The sequence below is a fragment of the Danio aesculapii genome, chromosome 2, assembly GCF_903798145.1.
Source record: "Danio aesculapii chromosome 2, fDanAes4.1, whole genome shotgun sequence".
NCBI classification, from domain to species: Eukaryota; Metazoa; Chordata; class Actinopteri; order Cypriniformes; family Danionidae; genus Danio; species Danio aesculapii.
Window position 1 is genome coordinate 56,104,596 of NC_079436.1, and position 18,909 is coordinate 56,123,504.

At 35.5% G+C, this 18,909-nt stretch overlaps 3 protein-coding genes across 4 annotated transcripts in view; all 3 read left to right on the top strand.

Annotated features, from left to right (window-relative positions):
* The window catches only part of upf1 (UPF1 RNA helicase and ATPase), a 68,966-nt gene extending 64,098 nt beyond the window's left edge, over positions 1-4,868 (top strand). For both annotated transcript variants that reach the window (XM_056446071.1, XM_056446062.1), the window contains exon 24: positions 2,761-4,868. The gene's annotated coding sequence lies outside the window, so the exon portion shown is untranslated. The remainder of the gene's footprint in view (positions 1-2,760) is intronic.
* Positions 2,362-12,422, top strand: LOC130238772 (uncharacterized). Its single transcript, XM_056469882.1, has 6 exons — positions 2,362-2,367; positions 2,761-2,819; positions 2,898-3,084; positions 7,821-7,888; positions 11,023-11,424; positions 12,369-12,422. The coding sequence occupies exons 1-6, from the start codon at positions 2,362-2,364 to the stop codon at positions 12,391-12,393; spliced, it is 747 nt and encodes a 248-aa protein (XP_056325857.1). The 3' UTR covers positions 12,394-12,422.
* Positions 12,423-17,875: 5,453 nt separating this feature from the next.
* LOC130238782 (homer protein homolog 3) overlaps positions 17,876-18,909 on the top strand; it is a 34,008-nt gene continuing 32,974 nt past the window's right edge. The window contains exon 1 of the mRNA XM_056469893.1: positions 17,876-17,893. Coding sequence (XP_056325868.1) covers positions 17,876-17,893 — 18 coding nt within the window. The remainder of the gene's footprint in view (positions 17,894-18,909) is intronic.

Consider the following 18,909-nt stretch of genomic DNA (forward strand, 5'->3'; position numbering starts at 1 on the left):
ACGTGGTTCTGATGAAGCGCGAAATTCAAATGGAGGGCAGGAAGTAAAAAACTGAATGCGAGACAGAGGAAAGTCTGTATTTTTGCGATTTATACCATATTTCAGAGGAGATATGAATATAAAATAACCACATATGTTGGGCATGATCCATATATCATGAAGAGGACAGAGTTTTCTGACTTCTAAAATATATTTGCCTGTCATCGAGGCGGTAGATACTATATAAGCCATTACGTTACATGAAAAATAATTAATACTTTAGTGAATGGAAGCATACTATGGATAATTACTTGAATTAAACTGCTGTAGTAATTATATTGTTGCTGTGGTACAACAAAACTGTAGTAATAAACAATTTCCAATAATAGGCTTCAGTTTTTTATGCCATTATTATACACCATCAGAATGCACTACAGTTTACACTAACGTTATTTATTATGGTTTATCAGTTTACTATGCTGCAGTATTCTGTAGTATTCATTACCAAAGAGTTGTACACATTATGCACTTCACGATGTGGTTCAAAAACATGTTTATTGTAAATGACTATAGTTTTTACACCCATGCGGATATCTTCCAGACATCCCGAAATAACAAATGAAAGCATGCAAAAAGCGTGAACACGTAGTCTACGTTGTTATTTTTTTATTTTTGTAAGGGGGATAAAGCGCTTCACAATAATAACCGTCTAGTTTTGTCGCAAGAGTTCTTTTTTGTTCTGTCGAATGAAGTTACTATCAACAAACAATTACCGCTGCTGCGCATCTCGATGTTCACTATGCTACGGTTGTTTATTCTGCCGAAACGCCAGTAAAGACTTGGATTATTGCAAAACATTGCAGTGATTACATGCAGGGTACGTTATTTATTCTCCTGGATTTTGTATCAGTGTGGTGGAGTTTGTATCCAAATTTTTTATTTATTTTTTTAATATAGACCATTTCAATGTGGTGATGTCATTGGCCCATGAACGTTTCCTGCTTGTTATCAAACTATTCACAACTATATCTAGATGCAGTTCAGTCACAACTTAACATGAAATAGCTATCATAACATTATTTATCAATATACAGACCTTTTTTGGATTCTCGGAAGCTATCGAAATTAAAAATGTTAAGCAGGGCAAGTTTATTTCTATAGCACATTTCATACACAGTGGCAATTCAAAGTGCTTTACATAAACAGGAATAAAAGAAACAAGTATGAGAAAAATAAAAACAAATAATAAAAATGGTTAAAAAATAAAATAAATAAGCATAAAAACAGATAAAATGTGTTATAAAAGAATGAAAAAGAAGAGAAAAACATAATAATAATAATATTTTTATTCTGGAGAAAGTATTGTTTGTTATTTCGGCTAGAATAAAAGCAGTTTTTAATTTTTTTTAAATCCATTTTAAGGTCAATATTATTAGCCCCTTTAAGTTACAGTTTTTTATATAGTCTACAAAACAAACCATCGTTATACAATAACTTGCCCTAACCTGCCTAGTTAATCCTAATTAACCTAGTTAAGCCTTTAAATGTCACTTTAAGCTGTATAAAAGTGTCTTAAAAAATATCCAGTAAAATATTCTGTTCTGTCATCATAGCAAAGATTAAAAAAAATTTGTTATTAGAAATGAGTTATTAAAACTATTATGTTTAGAAATGTGTTGAAGAAACCTTCTCTCCGTTAAACAGAAACAGGGGGGCTAATAATTCTGACTTCAACTGTGTGTGTGTGTATGTATGTATGTATGTGTGTGTGTGTGTATATATATATATATATATATATATATATATATATATATATATATATATATATATATATATATATATATATATATATATATATATATATATATATATATATACACACTAGGGCTGCACAATATATAATTTCAGCATCAATATTGCAATTTGATCATTCGCAATAGTCACATCGCAGGTTATGAAATGTTGATGTATTATAGTTTATCATTTGCATGTGTTTTTGATGCCTTTGATTTTATAATGATTTAAAAAACATTCAGGTATAAGAAATTGTACCATTTTGACCTTAACTGGGTGAATGTTGAATTATTTTTAGCATTCAGTTACTGTACTTGAATACTGTTAGACTCGGGACATGATAAAACACTTTACTGTATGTCAATTGTATCTTTTTCTTGATTGTATTTATAGATTGTTATGCGATCTGTCGGACGTAGCACAGTGCTCATTCAGTAAAGGCACAGCTAAAGAGGACCATTGTTATTGTTTACATCTATCAAAATGGTTTATAAGGGCATTAACATGTTATACACATAGCTAGGCCTGTATATAATCATTATCGGTGCTGTTAAACGAATCATCGCGTTCAAAATAAAGCTAGTACACATGGATGTGTTGAATAAACGTTGATTACATGCCACCTTTTCTTCCGTTATTAAGCCAGTTTCTTGAACTTTCCCCCCATTATGAGCTTAATTTTTTGGAAGTCTATAAAAGCTGTTCAGCGTTTCTTATTTTGACTGATTTAAACAATTATAAACAACATAAAACAATTATAACCAACATAAAACAATTATAAACAACATAAAACAATTATAAACAACATAAAACATTTGACGCGTCTGAATTTGGCGCCTCATCAATGACGTCATGTGAAAACAACCTATAGCACTGGACAAAAATGAATCGCCATTAATTGCATACGAATTAAAAGTTTTTGACATAGTGTGTGTGTGTGTGTGTTAATATTACATAATGTGTTGTTTTTGTTTTTCTTTGGGGCAGGTTGTTGGAACAGGAGCTAGGCCTGTGCTGAGCTTAGTTCATCAGCCTTTTAAATATGGGTAAATACAAAAAAAGAACAAACATGGATGCCCGTTTACCACTGTTACAACTGAAGCACCATGGTGTGAGAGCAACAGGAGAGAATCAAACCAATCACAGGAGGGAGTAAAGCTGGACAGCACGAAAGAGAAAGGCGTGAGCGGCCGAAAAACATCCACCATTGGTGGAGGAGAGGGGGAGACGCAGTGTTCGGAGGAGACCAAACACGAGATCTTCCATCTGCAGCGGTGGAGGAGGAGGAGGAGGGCGGCTCCTGGAGCGCAGGTATGGGTCTGTCCCGTCCCGTCCCATCCCGGCCTCTTCTCTCTCTCTCTCTCGTCAGCCTCAGGCCTGCCCTGCCAACAGAGACGGAGCTAAGATGATGAAGTTCTCTTAAACTACCTGCAAAAAAACACGCTTGCTCTGTCGTCTCCGCGAGCTGAGAGAGGGGGTGACGTATTTAAAAACACAACGTAATTATAAACGCTTTTCAAGCAGCTGATTTATTGGGAAAATAAGAGTCGCCCCTCAAAGTTGACATCCGACGTTCAGGTTCTGCCACCGAACATGAGAATGGACGAGACTTTCGCCTTTCATTTGGATTTGTTTTTTTTTGCGTGCGCGCCGGGTCTCCTAGAAGGTGCTAGGACACTCTGAAGGACGATTCAACTTTGAGGACGTCGTAACGGAGAGAGCGTCTTCGCCACTCTCCACTGGGTGATTCGCAGAAATAATGGGGGTAGTGAAATAAAAATGGCTTTCTCTTTTCATTTTAAATGTTTAGTCTCCGCAAGGGGGCTGACAAGATCTATCCTTTCCTCTTTTAAATTATGGTTTTTGTTCAACTAGAATAAAAGCAGTGAACCGCTTGATTTAGACGTGGCTTTTAATATCTTGCTGCAAGAAAACGATATGTAATAATAAATGAATAAATCAATCAGGGTGGAATCATCGTATGAGAAGGATGTGTCAATCACTGTAGGAAGCCCCGCCCACTGCTGTTTGCATCCAATCAGGACGCAGTAGTATTCTTTACATGGCAGAAAGCAGGAGATGGCCGCACCTATGCGATGGACAGACAGGTGAGATTCTCGCTGTTTTTACGTCTGACTGTAGGAGGCGCTGTTGCGTCATCTTTTGTCACGATGATGTCAGTGAGAGCGGCGTTTAATACGCCGACTAGAGGTGTGTGTGTGTGAGAGTGTGTACGTTTGTGACTGCCCTCCCTCATTATTATTATTATTATTTGTGTTGTGGTAGTTGTAGTTTTGCTTCTTTTTCCCTCGTTCTAGTTTCTCATTTGCATTTTTTCCCTCCCTTCTTAGTAGCTCATATTTTTATTTGTACGATCTGACGTGAAGTTCTCGTAACCTCTCTCAGTGTGGAATTTGCTCTTCATTTGGTTTCGACGGACCCATTCGGAGTTTATGGCAGCTTTTAACATCTGTTCCGACCGATGCCAGTCGCCTCAACTTTATACTTTTACTTTTGGAGTGTTTATACCTTGCTGTTACTCCATAGTCGCCACACTTCTTGACTGTTTAATATTACTGAAGTACCACCGCTCGCATTTTATAGCATCGAGCACATGTTCATTCTTTGTTTTTTGTTCTCGACCCACAAGACAATCATGATCCGCTTCTCCACAGATCCTGAGCATGTCAGTGTCTAATATTCTGACTTTTCTCACTTTTTAAATACTCGGGTTTCCGTATTTCGCTCTTCAGATGTAAATATCAGACTTGATAACATCAGCCAAATTGTTGCCAATGACAATGCGTTCACGATTAAGCCACGGCGATCCATATTCTGGTTCTTACTACGATCGAGTAAATGAGTCCGGGATCACCCTTGTGTGAGTTTCAGCTGAGAAAGTTGCATCGGATTTGACTGAAATGTACAATAAATTGATGTAGTTTACCTTGCATTGAAGACGAATAAGGAAAAAAAAAAAACATCAGGATATGAAGTATGATTCAGGATTTTGCTTTGTGAAAAAGTTTTCACCCCCCACGGTATGTACTTCTTGTAACGTTAAAAATAAATGTTGCTTTCTTTCACCCAATACAAGTCTGGCTGCTTCATTTGTCTTCCGTGTGATCTTTTAATATTAAATGTTGTAGTTTTTTTGTTGGTTTGTATATTCATTTTTAAAGTTGTGTACCTTCTGGTGGTAAAGTAATCTTGTTTTTCCTGATTTTTCCCCAATCTGGCTTCTGTGGTCTCAGTTTAGTTGAACTGATAATGAGAAATGTTTTACCCAATGCATAATGGGAATAATGTTTACTAACCTTAAAAGTGAGACATTAATATTGTGGTTTCAAATCATCATTAGTTTGGATTAATCACAGAACTTTCATGCTACGTTATTTCTAATGGAAAAGATCTGATAGTGCATTTTCATTAATCACACACACACACACACAAATGATTTTCTTATGTGTTCGGACTAAATAATTGAACTTAACCTAATAAAAACCCTTTTAGATATTACTATAATACATATATTTAGAGATGGATATATTTATACAGCAGTTCTGTCTAATTCTCGATTCTGATTGGCTGATTGACGTGCGATATTCTGCAATAACAGCACTCGGACAGCCTTTTCAACTTTCTGTATTCCTCCGCCCACATAAAGTGACAGCAGATCAACAAACTCACTACAGTTTGACAAATATTGCAGCTGTTGGACAACATAATGTACTTTTGAGGCATTTTAGGCTAGAAACTAGGTGTTTAGAATGCAGTTTAAGCCCTTAGAGAAGGAAAAACTCACCAGTTTTATAATGATTTGATCAGATGTAGTTTGAAATACGAAAACGCTGAGTTGATCTCTCTTGTATTGCTGTATTCATACCATAGTCTGGTAGTGTTTGCTTTGCTTTGGCTTTTTCATGGATAATTACTGTGCTTTCCCGAATGCAACAGATAAACACTGGGAAATCTCTGTAGACTGATGGCATTTCATGCCGTTCAGCTTTATAATCTTAAAGTGTGAGCAAAATCAGCTGTTTTGTCATCACTTTAGACATTACGCTAGAGAATCATTCAAATACCAGCTCTAAGGTGACGTGTTTTTAAGCAACGGTTTCTGCTGTTCTGACGTCAGCTGCAGATGTGAATGAACAGCGGAAGAAAGTAGTTCCTAATACAAAAGGGGGTTTAGACTCTGTGTTTGATTTCTTTTTTTTTCTTTTTTTTATAGACACTATTGTGCCGTAGAACTGTTGTATAAACGCAATATCACATGAGTAGCAGTGCAATATGGCTGTATATCGGCACTGGTGGGACACTACGGCACGCACGCCTCCCACCAGTGCCGATATACAGCCATATCGCGCTGCTACTCGTGATATTTCTTATATATATATATATATATATATATATATATATATATATATATATATATATATATATGTATGTATGTATATGTATGTATGTAGAGATAGAGATATAGAGAGATAGAGATATAGAGAGATAGAGATATAGAGAGATATAGATATAAATATAAATAGAGATATAAATATAAATAGATATATAGATATAAATATAGATAGATAGGTAGATAGATAGATATAGATAGATAGATATAGATAGATATAGATAGATAGATAGAGATAGATATAGATAGATAGATAGAAATAGATATAGATAGATAGATAGAAATAGATAGATATATAGAAATAGATAGATAGATAGATAGATAGATAGATATAGAAATAGATAGATAGATAGAGATAGATAGAAATAGATAGAGATAGATAGATAGAGATAGATAGAAATAGATATAGATAGAGATAGATAGAAATAGAGAGATAGATAGAGATAGATAGAAATAGAGAGATAGATATAGATAGATAGATATATATAGATAGATAGATAGATATAAATATATATAGATAGATAGATGTATATAGATATATAGAGATATATAGATGTATATAGAGATAGATAGATAGATATAATAGTAGAGTAATGCTTCATTTCAGTAAGCAAAATAAGAGGTTGTTCATGTTCGATTGGATGAGAATCACATGACTGATTATTCTACTTGAGCCGATCATCATAGACAAGAAAAAAAGAAATAGGGGAGTAAAAGTACAGGTGTGGCACTGAAAAGGTGTTTAAGTGACAGTAAAAGAACACATTGAGGCGACGTGGTGGCGCAATAGGTAGTGCTGTCGCCTCAAAGCAAGAAGGTCGCTGGTTCGAGCCTCAGCTGGGTCGGTTGGCGTTTCTGTATGGAGTTTACATGTTCTCCATGCATTAGTGCTCCGGTTTCCCACACAAGTCCAAAGTCATGTGGTACAGGTGAATTGGGTTGGCTAAATTGTCCGTAGTGTATGAGTGTAAATCAGTGAATGGATGTTTCCCAGCAGGAAGGGCAGCCGCTGCATCAAACATATGCTTGATAAGTTGGCGGTTCATTCTGCTGTGGCGACCCTGGATTAATAAAGGGACTAAGCCAAAAAGAAAATGAATTAAAGTACACATTTTTAAAACTGCTTAAAGTACAATTCCTCAGAAAAGTATTTGTGATGTTACTTCACACCCCACTCTAAAGAACACAGTCAAGCGCTTTGCATTTAACAAAACAACCCCCCCACCCCGAAAATGTAGTGTAAAGCACTTTTTGTAAGGCCATGTTTGTTTTGTCTCATTAGCAGTGTTGGGGAAAGTTATTTTTGAAAGTAATGCATTACAATATTGAGTAACGAGGTATGTTTTCTGGCAAGTAATGCTTTACTTCATTTGAGTTTCTTTTGCATTACCTTTTCTCTCCTGGCTGAAGCTTGATCTGTTTCAGAGCTTGCAGGTTCTTTTTTTTCTTCTCTTGCTCACACTTTACTATAAGATTTCATTAGTTAATGAACTTACTAACATAAACTAATAGTGATCAATAGCATTTATCAATCATAGTCCAACGTTTACTAATGCATGTGTTACTGTACGTCCTGAGACGTATACTTTGGTGTGCACAATGTGCTTGTGTTTTCTCTCTCTCTCTCTCCCTGCAGGTAACTGTGTCCACCTGGTTGCGATCATTGGATCTTTCCAGTGATTGGCTGTTGGGAGAGGAGAGAGAGTATTTAACCTGATCTACACTTCAAACCACTGTTGGTGGTGGTTAGATCGTGCTGTGGCTGAACTTTTCTCCACATACAGACCTTGTGTTGGTTAGAGCTTTCAAAATTTGATTTGACTTCAATATTTACAGTGTGGTGAAGTTATTTAAGTCACACTTCTACTTTCAGTGATCTTGTTGTTAACATCTAATAATTCACCCAAAGAGAAGTGAGTCTGGTTGATTTGTTTGTTTGTTTGTTTTAAGGGTTAAGTAGGAAGGTGGGTGCCATTTTGTTTTGAATCAGTTTTCTCCTGTTTATGTTAGTAGATGGAGTTAGTTTATGTATTTTTGTTTCTTTTTATTTCAGCAAAAGTTCATATTAGGAGTTAGCTTGTTTTTGTTTGCTGTTTTGGCCTTGCCCCCTTCTGAATTAATACCCTGCTTTCATTGTTTTGATATGTAAACTTTTCTCTTTTCTTGATTTGACCTTGTGTTTAAGTCTCTAGAAATTCTGTTTGAGGACATGAGTTATCAATCTCTCTTTTTCCAGCCATTGCACATCACCCACCACCAATCATTCATTTTCTGTTGCGGTCACATCCCTAGACCTGAAAAGGTTGCAACACATGATTAAAATCCGATTTTGTGCGTGTTAACATTAATGCACTGAGTTAAGATGTACTACCAATGCATAACTGTATGTTCATTAACTAACATGAATAGAGGCTGTAATGTATTGTTTATTCTATGTTCATGTTAGTAAATGCATTAACTAATTGAACCTTATTAAGTGTAACCCCTCTATTTTTAAATGCAGGAGCTCTGCTGTTAACAACACACTGTATAACCTTCATTTACCTTTATAAAAACACATAAAAAAATAATAGGATCTTCCTAGAACTTCCTGACCCCTGGAGTTATTCATGCCTTATATTCAGATTAATGAATGTTTAAAGCAGTGTGATTGCTACTTGTACTTTTCTTGTCCTATTAGTGAAGTAAAAATTGTTTGCCGGCAGCTAGCTGTCTGTAACTCTCACATGGTCGCCTACTAAAGCTAATCAGGGCTGCTCTTAATACCTTAGTCAGTACCTGGATGGGAGACCTCATGGAAAAGCTATTTTACTGTTGGAAGCGTTGTTAGTAAGACCAGCAGGGGGCACTCAACCTGTGGTCTGTGTGGCCCTAATACAGGGATGGGCAAACTCGATCCTGGAGGGCCGGTGTCCCTGCATAGTTTTGCACCAACCCTAATCAAACACACCTGCTTGTAGCTTTCTAGTGATCTTGAAGACACTAATTAGGGTGTTCAGGTGTGTTTGATTAGTGTTGGAGCAAAACTCTGCAGGGACACCGGCCCTCGAGGATCGAGTTTGCCCATGCCTGCCCTAATATAATGATGGGGACTTTATACTACTCAGTAAGCACTGTCTTTCAGATGAGATGTTAAACTGAGGTCCTGACTTTCTGTGGTCATTAAAAATCCCAGGATCCCCTTTGAAAATGAGTAGGGGTTTAACCCCGGCATCCAGGCCAAATTTTCCCACTGGCCTCTGTCCATCATGGCCTTCTAAACATTCCTATATCATAATTGGCTTTATCTCTCTGTCTCCTGCTGGTGTGTGGTGTGCGGTCTGGCGCAAAATGGCTGCCGTTGCCTCATCCCGGTGGATGCTGCACACTGATGGTGGATGAGGAGATTCTCCTCCCAAACACACCCCCCCCCCCCCCCCCCAAATGTGTGTAAAGTGCTTTGAGTGTCCAGAAACACGCTTTACAAATGTAAGGAGTTATTATTATTTTAAAAACTCTGTCAATTCAGACAAACCCCGTTTCCTTCTCTTTGATGAGTTTGAAGTAATGAGTATACTTCATTGCTGACATATAACTAGTTATACTAACTAAATATAACTCTGCCATCTTCATATTTTCTCATCGAGTGCGTGATTCAATGCGACTGCTTATTTTAATTCAGCAATTCATTTTCTTTTTAACTAAAAAGTAACTTAATACTCAAAAAAACAAACAATAATAATAAAAACACTCAAATATTGTTCATTTTTAAAAGAGACAATTTTATCTTTAAAACACTCCGGGTCACATCAGCGTTAATGACTTTGATTAATGTGACTCTAATCACTCTTTAATGTTTTTTGTTCAGATCTAATCTCTAATCACTATTTTTTTTTATTTTAATTCAGCAATTTTTTATAAAAGCTAATTATTTAAACTATAAAAGTAACTAAAATATTATCACTTCATTTTTGAAAGATAAATGTAAGCATAATCCTGGACCAGGCCGTATCCTGAGCAGATGCTGTGGCATTGATCCCGTGGGCCAGCCTGAACACCCTACTCGCTCTTACAGCTTCTCCACAATGGACGTCCAGCATTCTCCAGCCTCCGGCGCCTAGACTGCAGCTCTGCACAAGTAGTTTGGCCATAGAAGAAATCAGGGGCGTAGCGGACATTTTAAAAGTGGGGGGGACGGCTGTATGAGATCATACGTTCATATAATTATTAATCACCTGTTTCTAAATGGTCTGTCTCTAAAAGTGAGGGGTACGTATCCCCCCCGTCCCCCCCGGTTGCTACGCCCCTGGAAGAAATGGTCGTGCAACTGAGCCTGGTTTCTCACGAGGGTTTTTTCCTTCACTTTCGTCAATTGGTGAAGTTTGTTCCTCACCACCGGCTTGCTTGGTTTGGGACTTGTAGAGCTGCGCATGGATGCATTTGCTCTTCAGTGTTTGGACTCTCTGTAGTGAAAAATAAACCACACTGAACTAAACTCTGAAGACTGGACTGGAACAGTTTCAGTCTACTAGAACTTAAGCTGCTTTGACACAATCTACATTGTAAAAGCACTATAGAAATAAAGATGAGTTGAAATGCTCAGGGTCACATCAGCACTAATAACTTTGATTATTTGTCTCTCTAATAACTATTTTAATTATTATTATTTTTATTTAGATCTAATCTAACCACTATTTTAAATTTTTAAGTCAGAAATTTACTTTTTCTCTTGAATAAAAGCTAATTTTCTATACTAATAAGTAACTCGCAGGGTCATATCAGCACTAATGACTATGCTTTAGTCTCTCTAATCACTAAACGCGCCGCAATGAAGCTGCAGCCGTGCTCGTGTCCGCTAGAAGGCGCGCGCGAGTCTCTTCAAAAGCACAGAGCGGCGGCGCGGGATCGGGACATCAAAGCAAAACTGCTTCGAAAGTAACAGTCGCGGCGCGTCATCAAAGTCGCAGCGGGAAAGATCAGAACGCGGAGCGCGCGAACGCCGGCGGGGTTTCCCGCGAGTCCGCCCGCTCACTCCAGTACAAACCGAGAAAACGCCAAGAAAATCAGCAGCGGACGCGCGCCCGGTCATCACGTCCAGTTTCTGCGGCGGCTGGTGTTGCATGCGGCTGCTGCCATGCAAATATATGGCATGTTGAGCGTATAGAAAGACTCCAGACTCGGATTACTGCTCCAACAGATCCTCCAGTCGCTCCAGAACAGGAACAAGAGTTTGTCATCCTGTGTGTTTACAACGACATGGGGTAAGAGACACTGCTTATTCATCATTTACAGTAACTTTACCTAAAACTATAGTCGGATATGACAGGAGAACTTACTTTAGTACTTACCTCAGACCGAAAAAAAAATATTTATTAGATTTAATCGATTTTTTTGAGGTAAATAATTGCAAAAAAACGAGTTTAAACAAACAAATTAAGTTAAACATTACTAAATGTAATGTGTCTGTTTAAATATTCAGCCCAAATACATAGTTTGCAACCACTTACAAATAATAAATCATATATAAATCATTTATTTTTCAGTGCATGTGTTAGTTTAAAGGCCTACATGTTAATATCTTTAATTGTTGTTGTTGTTTTGTACTCATGACAGTCGTGCAGTTAGAAAACTAGAAATATTTGTTGCATGTTGCAGCTTTATTAATGTTATTGCATTGTATTATGAATGCTGGTAGTGTGTATCTACTTCTGAAAGTGATTTGGAGAAACCTAAGGGTTTTAATATTATGAATTGCAGTCTTTTTGTTATGCATATGTGCTTTTTAAGTTCATATCTAGCATTTAAATCATGTTACAGAAAAGGAAGGTATTAAATAATGTTTGTCAGCCGCTTGGTATGTCAATACAGGGTTATTAAATATACTTTTTATTAAATATTAATGAATTTCTGTAGTGATTCATTTGCATTTAAGCATGATTCTGTTTGCTTGATAGATAATTTCATGATCAATGCAGCTAAACCCGCTAATTAACCACGAAATATAGCATTTGATTTAATAAATATGAAGAAATTGTGATGTAAACTTGTAAAGAGGTTGAAGTATTGGCGTAGTTTCTTCCTCGACCTTGACCCAAATACATCAGTTGGTTTTCGCAGTGTCTATAATGTATGTTTTGTTAGTATTTTAATGAGTGGATTGGTGGATTGATGTTGTTTGTTTTTATTCTCCCGTTCCTAATGACAGCAAAAGACCCTCATCTGTCCAGTAAGAATGTTTCAGACGCACAGAGAAAGGTAAGTCACTCCACATCATCATTTCATGCGTGCATTTATCAAATCTTGACTGATTTGTTGGGCCAGGTCTGATTAATTGATCCATTTTGAGCTGAATATTAAGTTTATATATAAAATGTGTAGCGTTTTATGTCACGTGTTTTAACTGTAGTTTTCTGGCATTGATACAAATCTGATAACAATTGTCATTACCATGTTGAGAAGGGAATTTTGTGGTGAAATTCTTTTACGCAGTCAAGGTAATGCATGCATTATTTGGCTAAACTGTGAGTACAGCAGCTGTTGCACATAAAATGAACGCATAGTTTTATTTTGCACAATTTCATAAGTTTACATTTAGATATTGCTTGATAATAATAGCAGGTTTGGCATGCTGTCCTGGGCGAGTACCCTGAGCTCGGAGATAATTGAGCCCAGGGCTCCCACCTGGTCATGTAGGGGGGGTTCGAGATCAGGTAGGTCTCAAGAGTTCCCCATGGTAAAGGAGGAAAGGGGAGATGGGGTGGATGGGGGGGATTCTTCAAAAAATGAAGATAAGGGAGTAATGCTAAGACGGGCTATTTATAGTGAGTTTGGAATAATTCGATTGGCTTACTAATGATTACAGGTGAGAGACCAGCCGCGATCTGTCCTATCACGTGCTCCTCTCAAAATTAGTTTGTGAAACTTCATTTAAAAATGATATTTCATAATATTGCTATGCTTTTTTGTGTAATGCAGCTGTTACACTACATTGCAATATTATGAATTATTTAATAATTACACATTCAAAGTAATTTTTGCATAAAGTTGTTGCAAAATACAATGAATGAGTAATTTTTAAAAATAATTTTCAGAATTTTTAGTCAAGCAAATGTTTCTAAATTGAATGCATAAATTAAAAATAATATTTCAGAATATCGCAGTAATTTTTGCGTAGAACAATTGTTGCACAATACATTAAATGCAGTGCATAATTAAAAAACAATCATAATATTGCAGTGACTTTTGCATAATACAAATGGTACATAATATATTTACTGCATAATTGAATAATATTTCACAATATTGCAGTGATTTTTACATAATGCAAATGTTAAATTAATATATTTACTGCATAATTGAATAATATTTCACAATATTGCAGTGATTTTTTTTTTTATTCAACACATTTGTTACACATTATATTGAATGCTTATGTTTTCAATATTTCACTATATTGTTGTGAATTTTTAGTATCGCAGCTGTTCATTAACAGCATAATTTTAAAATATTTGACAATATTGCAGTGATTTTTGCATGAGGCAGTTGTTACACAAAATATTAAATGCATAAATTAAAACAACATTTTACAATATTGCTGTAAATGTTTAGTAAGGCAACTGTTCCTAAATTAAATGCATAATTTTAAAATAATATTTCAGAATAGCGCAGTGATTTTTGTGTAGAACAATTGTTACACAATACATTAAATGCAGTGCAAAATTAAAAAGAAAATTCATAATATTGCAGTGTTTTTTACATAATGCAACTGTCACATTGTAAACTTATTGCATAATTTAATATTATTTCACAATATTGCAGTGATTTTTGCCTAATGCAGTTATATTGAATGCATAAATTAAAACAATATTTCACAATATTGCTGTTTTAGTAAAGCAACTGTTCATAAATTGAATGCACAATAATATTTCACAATATTGAGGTGATTTTTGTGTAGCACAATTTTTACACAATACATCAAATGCATGAATCTTTAAATGTTTCACAATATTGCTGTGAATTAATTGAATGCATGCATAATTTAAAAATAATATTTCACAATATCACAGTGATTTTTGCGTTGCGGAATTTTTACACAATAAATTAAATGCATTAAAAAAATTCACAATATTGCAAAAGTGATTTTTGTGTAGCGCAGTTGTTAAACAATACACTTAATGCGGAATTTTAAAATAAAATTTCACAATTTTGCAGTTAACGCAGCTGTTACACATTAAATTGAATACATAATTTGATAATATTTCACAATATTGCTGTGAATTTATAGTAAGGCAACTGTTCCTAATTTGAATGCATCATTTAAAAATAATATTTCTCAATAACGCAGTGATTTTTGTGTAGAACAATTGTTACGCAATATATTAAATGCAGTGCATAATTAAAAACCTATTTCACAATATTGCAGTGATTTTTGCATTAAAAGCACAGGAATAATGTCAAATATTGTTTTAAAACTACACAATTCATCTAATGCATAATTTTAAAATAATATTTCACAATATCGCAGTGATTTCTGCATAACACAACTGTTACACAATACATTAAATACATAATTTAATAACATTTCACAATATTGCAGTGATTTCTGCATAACACAACTGTTACACAATACATTAAATACATAATTTAGTCATATTTCACAATATTGCAGTGATTTCTGCATAACACAACTGTTACACAATACATTAAATACATAATTGAATAATATTTCACAATATTGCAGTGATTTCTGCATAACACAACTGTTACACAATACATTAAATACATAATTTAGTCATATTTCACAATATTGCAGTGATTTCTGCATAACACAACTGTTACACAATACATTAAATACATAATTTAATAACATTTCACAATATTGCAGTGATTTCTGCATAACACAACTGTTACACAATACATTAAATACATAATTTAGTAACATTTCACAATATTGCAGTGATTTCTGCATAACACAACTGTTACACAATACATTAAATACATAATTTAATAACATTTCACAATATTGCAGTGATTTCTGCATAACACAACTGTTACACAACACATTAAATACATAATTTAGTAACATTTCACAATATTGCAGTGATTTCTGCATAACACAACTGTTACACAACACATTAAATACATAATTTAGTCATATTTCACAATATCGCAGTGATTTCTGCATAACACAACTGTTACACAATACATTAAATACATAATTTAGGAACATTTCACAATATTGCAGTGATTTCTGCATAACACAACTGTTACACAATACATTAAATACATAATTTAATAACATTTCACAATATTGCAGTGATTTCTGCATAACACAACTGTTACACAATACATTAAATACATAATTTAATAACATTTCACAATATCACAGTGATTTCTGCATAACACAACTGTTACACAATACATTAAATACATAATTTAACAACATTTTACAATATGGCAGTGATTTCTGCATAACACAACTGTTACACAATACATTAAATACATAATTTAACAACATTTTACAATATTGCAGTGATTTCTGCATAACACAACTGTTACACAATACATTAAATACATAATTTAACAACATTTTACAATATGGCAGTGATTTTTATATTGTAGCACAATTTTTACACAATAGATTAATGCATAATTCTTTTAATATTTCGCAGTATTGCAGTGAATTTATAGTAAAGCAACTTTTCAGAATAAAATAAAATTTAAAAATAATATTTCAGAATATCTCAGTGATTTTTGTGTAGAACAATTGTTACGCAATATATAATAAATGCAGTGCATAATTCATACATTTAATATATTGTGTAACAACTGTATTAAGCAGAATTCACAGCAATATTGTGAAGTATTAGTTTTAAATTACACAGTACACTTAATGCTTAATTTTAAAATAATATTTCACAATATTGCTGTGAATTATTAGTAAAGCTACTGTTCATAAATTGAATGCATAATGGCTCGTTTCCACTGACTGGTACAGTACGGTACGGTTCGGTTTGGTACGGGTCACCTTTATCAGGCTTGCATTTCCACTAACAAGGGTCCCCTTTTGGTGGGCGTGATGTATGACAGAAAGTTTCAGTCGACGTCATTCTCGCTCGAGGAAATGTCTACAATAAAGCTGTATGGGTCTTTCACATATCATATGAAAAGCATTTCTCACAAAACAGATGCTTTACACACATAAATACTTGTGTAGAAATGTTTATTACTAACTTTACTATGAACATGAGTTGATTATAACTGCAGATCAATGACAGTGCGAAACAGCCTACTGTAACGTCTGTAATTATATTAAATAACTAAATAAATGAACATATATGAACACAAACAGCCTCTTACAGTCTCTGATATGTTACCAACTACAGAAGAACTACATATAGCAGACATTTTGCCGTATTTAGGTTCAAAACAACACAAAATATAGCCCAGAGTCAGTGAAAACCTCTCATCTGTGTCTGTAATCTTCAGCAGCACATGTAGCCTCTGTTAGAGAGTAATTCCTTCATTCTGAGTTCATATTAGTCCAAAAGGTGAAGATAATAAGTTAGTTAATCATGGCATTTTGTTCATGTTGGCTGATAAATAATGTGCTCCTTTTTTCCGGCTTCTCCTTTGTTTCTTCACACTTCACTCTCGCGTTTGTCAGTGTCTGACAGGATCGGGTTTCAAAAGCACGTCAATAATCAAGCGCAGGTTATTATCATCAGCTCAACAAGTTTGTTATTTCAGATATAGACGCACGGCGAACTCAAGGAAGAAAGCGAAACCGCTCGCGCTTCAGACTGGCTCGTAAAAAACTACGGGGCACAGGGTAAATCTGCTCGTCTTCTTGGCTTTGTGGCTGTTTATCAAGACGACGACGAGGTTTGTTTGAGCCCAGATCGACCATGGCTCGTTATTATATGTATTTATAATTCCGCTATAATCTCTCGCTGTGTATTTCAAACATGGCGGGTTTTTTGTATTCATTCTGACTTGTTGCGTAAGCGAATGACGTATCTCTGTAAACCAATAGCGTTCAGCTGCATGTCTAGCTCCGCCTTTTGGTACCCTTTCGAAAGGCTGCCGAAAAAGTGGTACGGTTCAGTTCGGTACGCCTTTTGACAGTGGAAACGGCTATAAAAGCATACCGAACCGTACCGTACCACTCAGTGGAAACGGGCCATAAGTTTAAAATAATATTTTACAACACTGCAACTGAAGCTGTCACAGAATACTCATGCATACATTTTTATAATTATGTTGCAGTATTGCAAAGTCAGTTTTAAGTAAAGCCGCAGTTACACACTGAACTCAATGCAGAATTTTTCAGATTATTTTCCAGCATAATGACTGAACTTTGAGTACATATTGTACAAATGAATCACCATCAATGGATTTTTTTTTGCGTTTGTTTCATTTCTCTTCATTATGCATGCATATATCAGCCAGCTCGCTCTCTGGATATCAGCATCAGGGCATTAAAAAAAGCCCACCGTGCACTTAGAGAAATGCACTTTATGAAAATGGACAAAGAATGACCCATTTCTGCTGCTCTTAGTGGGACACGTTCATGGGAATTATAATAAATACAAGCCATACTTCTTCTCCTCTTAATCTCTGTTAGAAATGACGCTCGGCTGCTGCTGCAGGATGGAAAAGCTCGTCGGTGATTGTTTATGAAACGGGCAGTATTGTGTTGTTTCAGTTGCCATGGCGACTGCATCTCAGGTGTCCGTCTGAATGGGTTTCAGTGATTGTGGAGCTGCTCTGACCTTCAGCAGGCTGGGAATGGGTTAAACTAGTAGTGCTGGAGAAGTTAATTAGTTCAGCGGCTGCGAGGAGCCGTGCTGTCAGGTCAGAACACGCCTGGCCTGATTTACTCCTGTTTGTCCTTCAAACCCTCCTGCTTTGTTTTAAAAGCCCACAGAAGTCTTCGTTCAGTTGTCCTAAAGGTGCCATATAATATAAATCTGCTTTACCCAGGCAGAGCTGAATAATAGGTGTTCAGTGCGTGTAAATGGCTGTCAAACACTCTTGTTTTCATGTAAATCCTGTAAGTATAATAACATAACAAATATGCAAATATGATTATTCACACAGGATCATTAATATGCACACACAGGCTGCGTTTGATTGGCCAGAATGTTTCCTCGTGAGATTACAACAATGATCATTTGTTTCCTTTAATCTAGGCTTGTATTAAACATGTAGGGCTCTATTTTAACGATCTAGGCGCAATGACTAAAGCACAGGGCGCAAAAGCATTAAGGGTGTGTCTGAATCCACTTTTGCTATTTTAGGGATGGAAAAATATGGTTTGTGCTGCAGCGCATGGTCTAACAGGGTTGAGCTTATTCTCTTCATGAGTTCTGGGTGTGTTTTGAGCATAACCTGCATTAAACCAATCAGAGTCTCATCTCACATTCCCTTTAAGAGTCAGATGCGTCACTCCATGGTGCATTTGCTATTTACATGGCGGACTTTGTAAGTGTAAAAACTAGGGCTGGGTATCATTCCAAAGTTTTCGATACCGATACCCTGAATTCGATACCGGTTCCGAACGATACTTTTTTCGATACTTTTTTATTTTAAGAAATATATTATAACAAGATTATTTTTACAGGATGTTCATGACACTTTTCACTGCAGGCTTATCTCTAAGACCAATAAACAAAGGAACAAAAGCACAAAATTAAAGTGTAGTTAACACAATATATTAGTGCAAACAGTTTAATAAAGTTCAA

Excerpts from the sequence above, each read along its gene's own strand:
- LOC130238772 (XM_056469882.1), top strand. Across the intron at positions 2,820-2,897 it reads CATCAGCCTTTTAAATATGG|GAGAGAATCAAACCAATCAC; the intron begins GTAAATACAAAA and ends TGAGAGCAACAG. Across the intron at positions 7,889-11,022 it reads CTGTTGGGAGAGGAGAGAGA|AAGGCGCGCGCGAGTCTCTT; the intron begins GTATTTAACCTG and ends CGTGTCCGCTAG.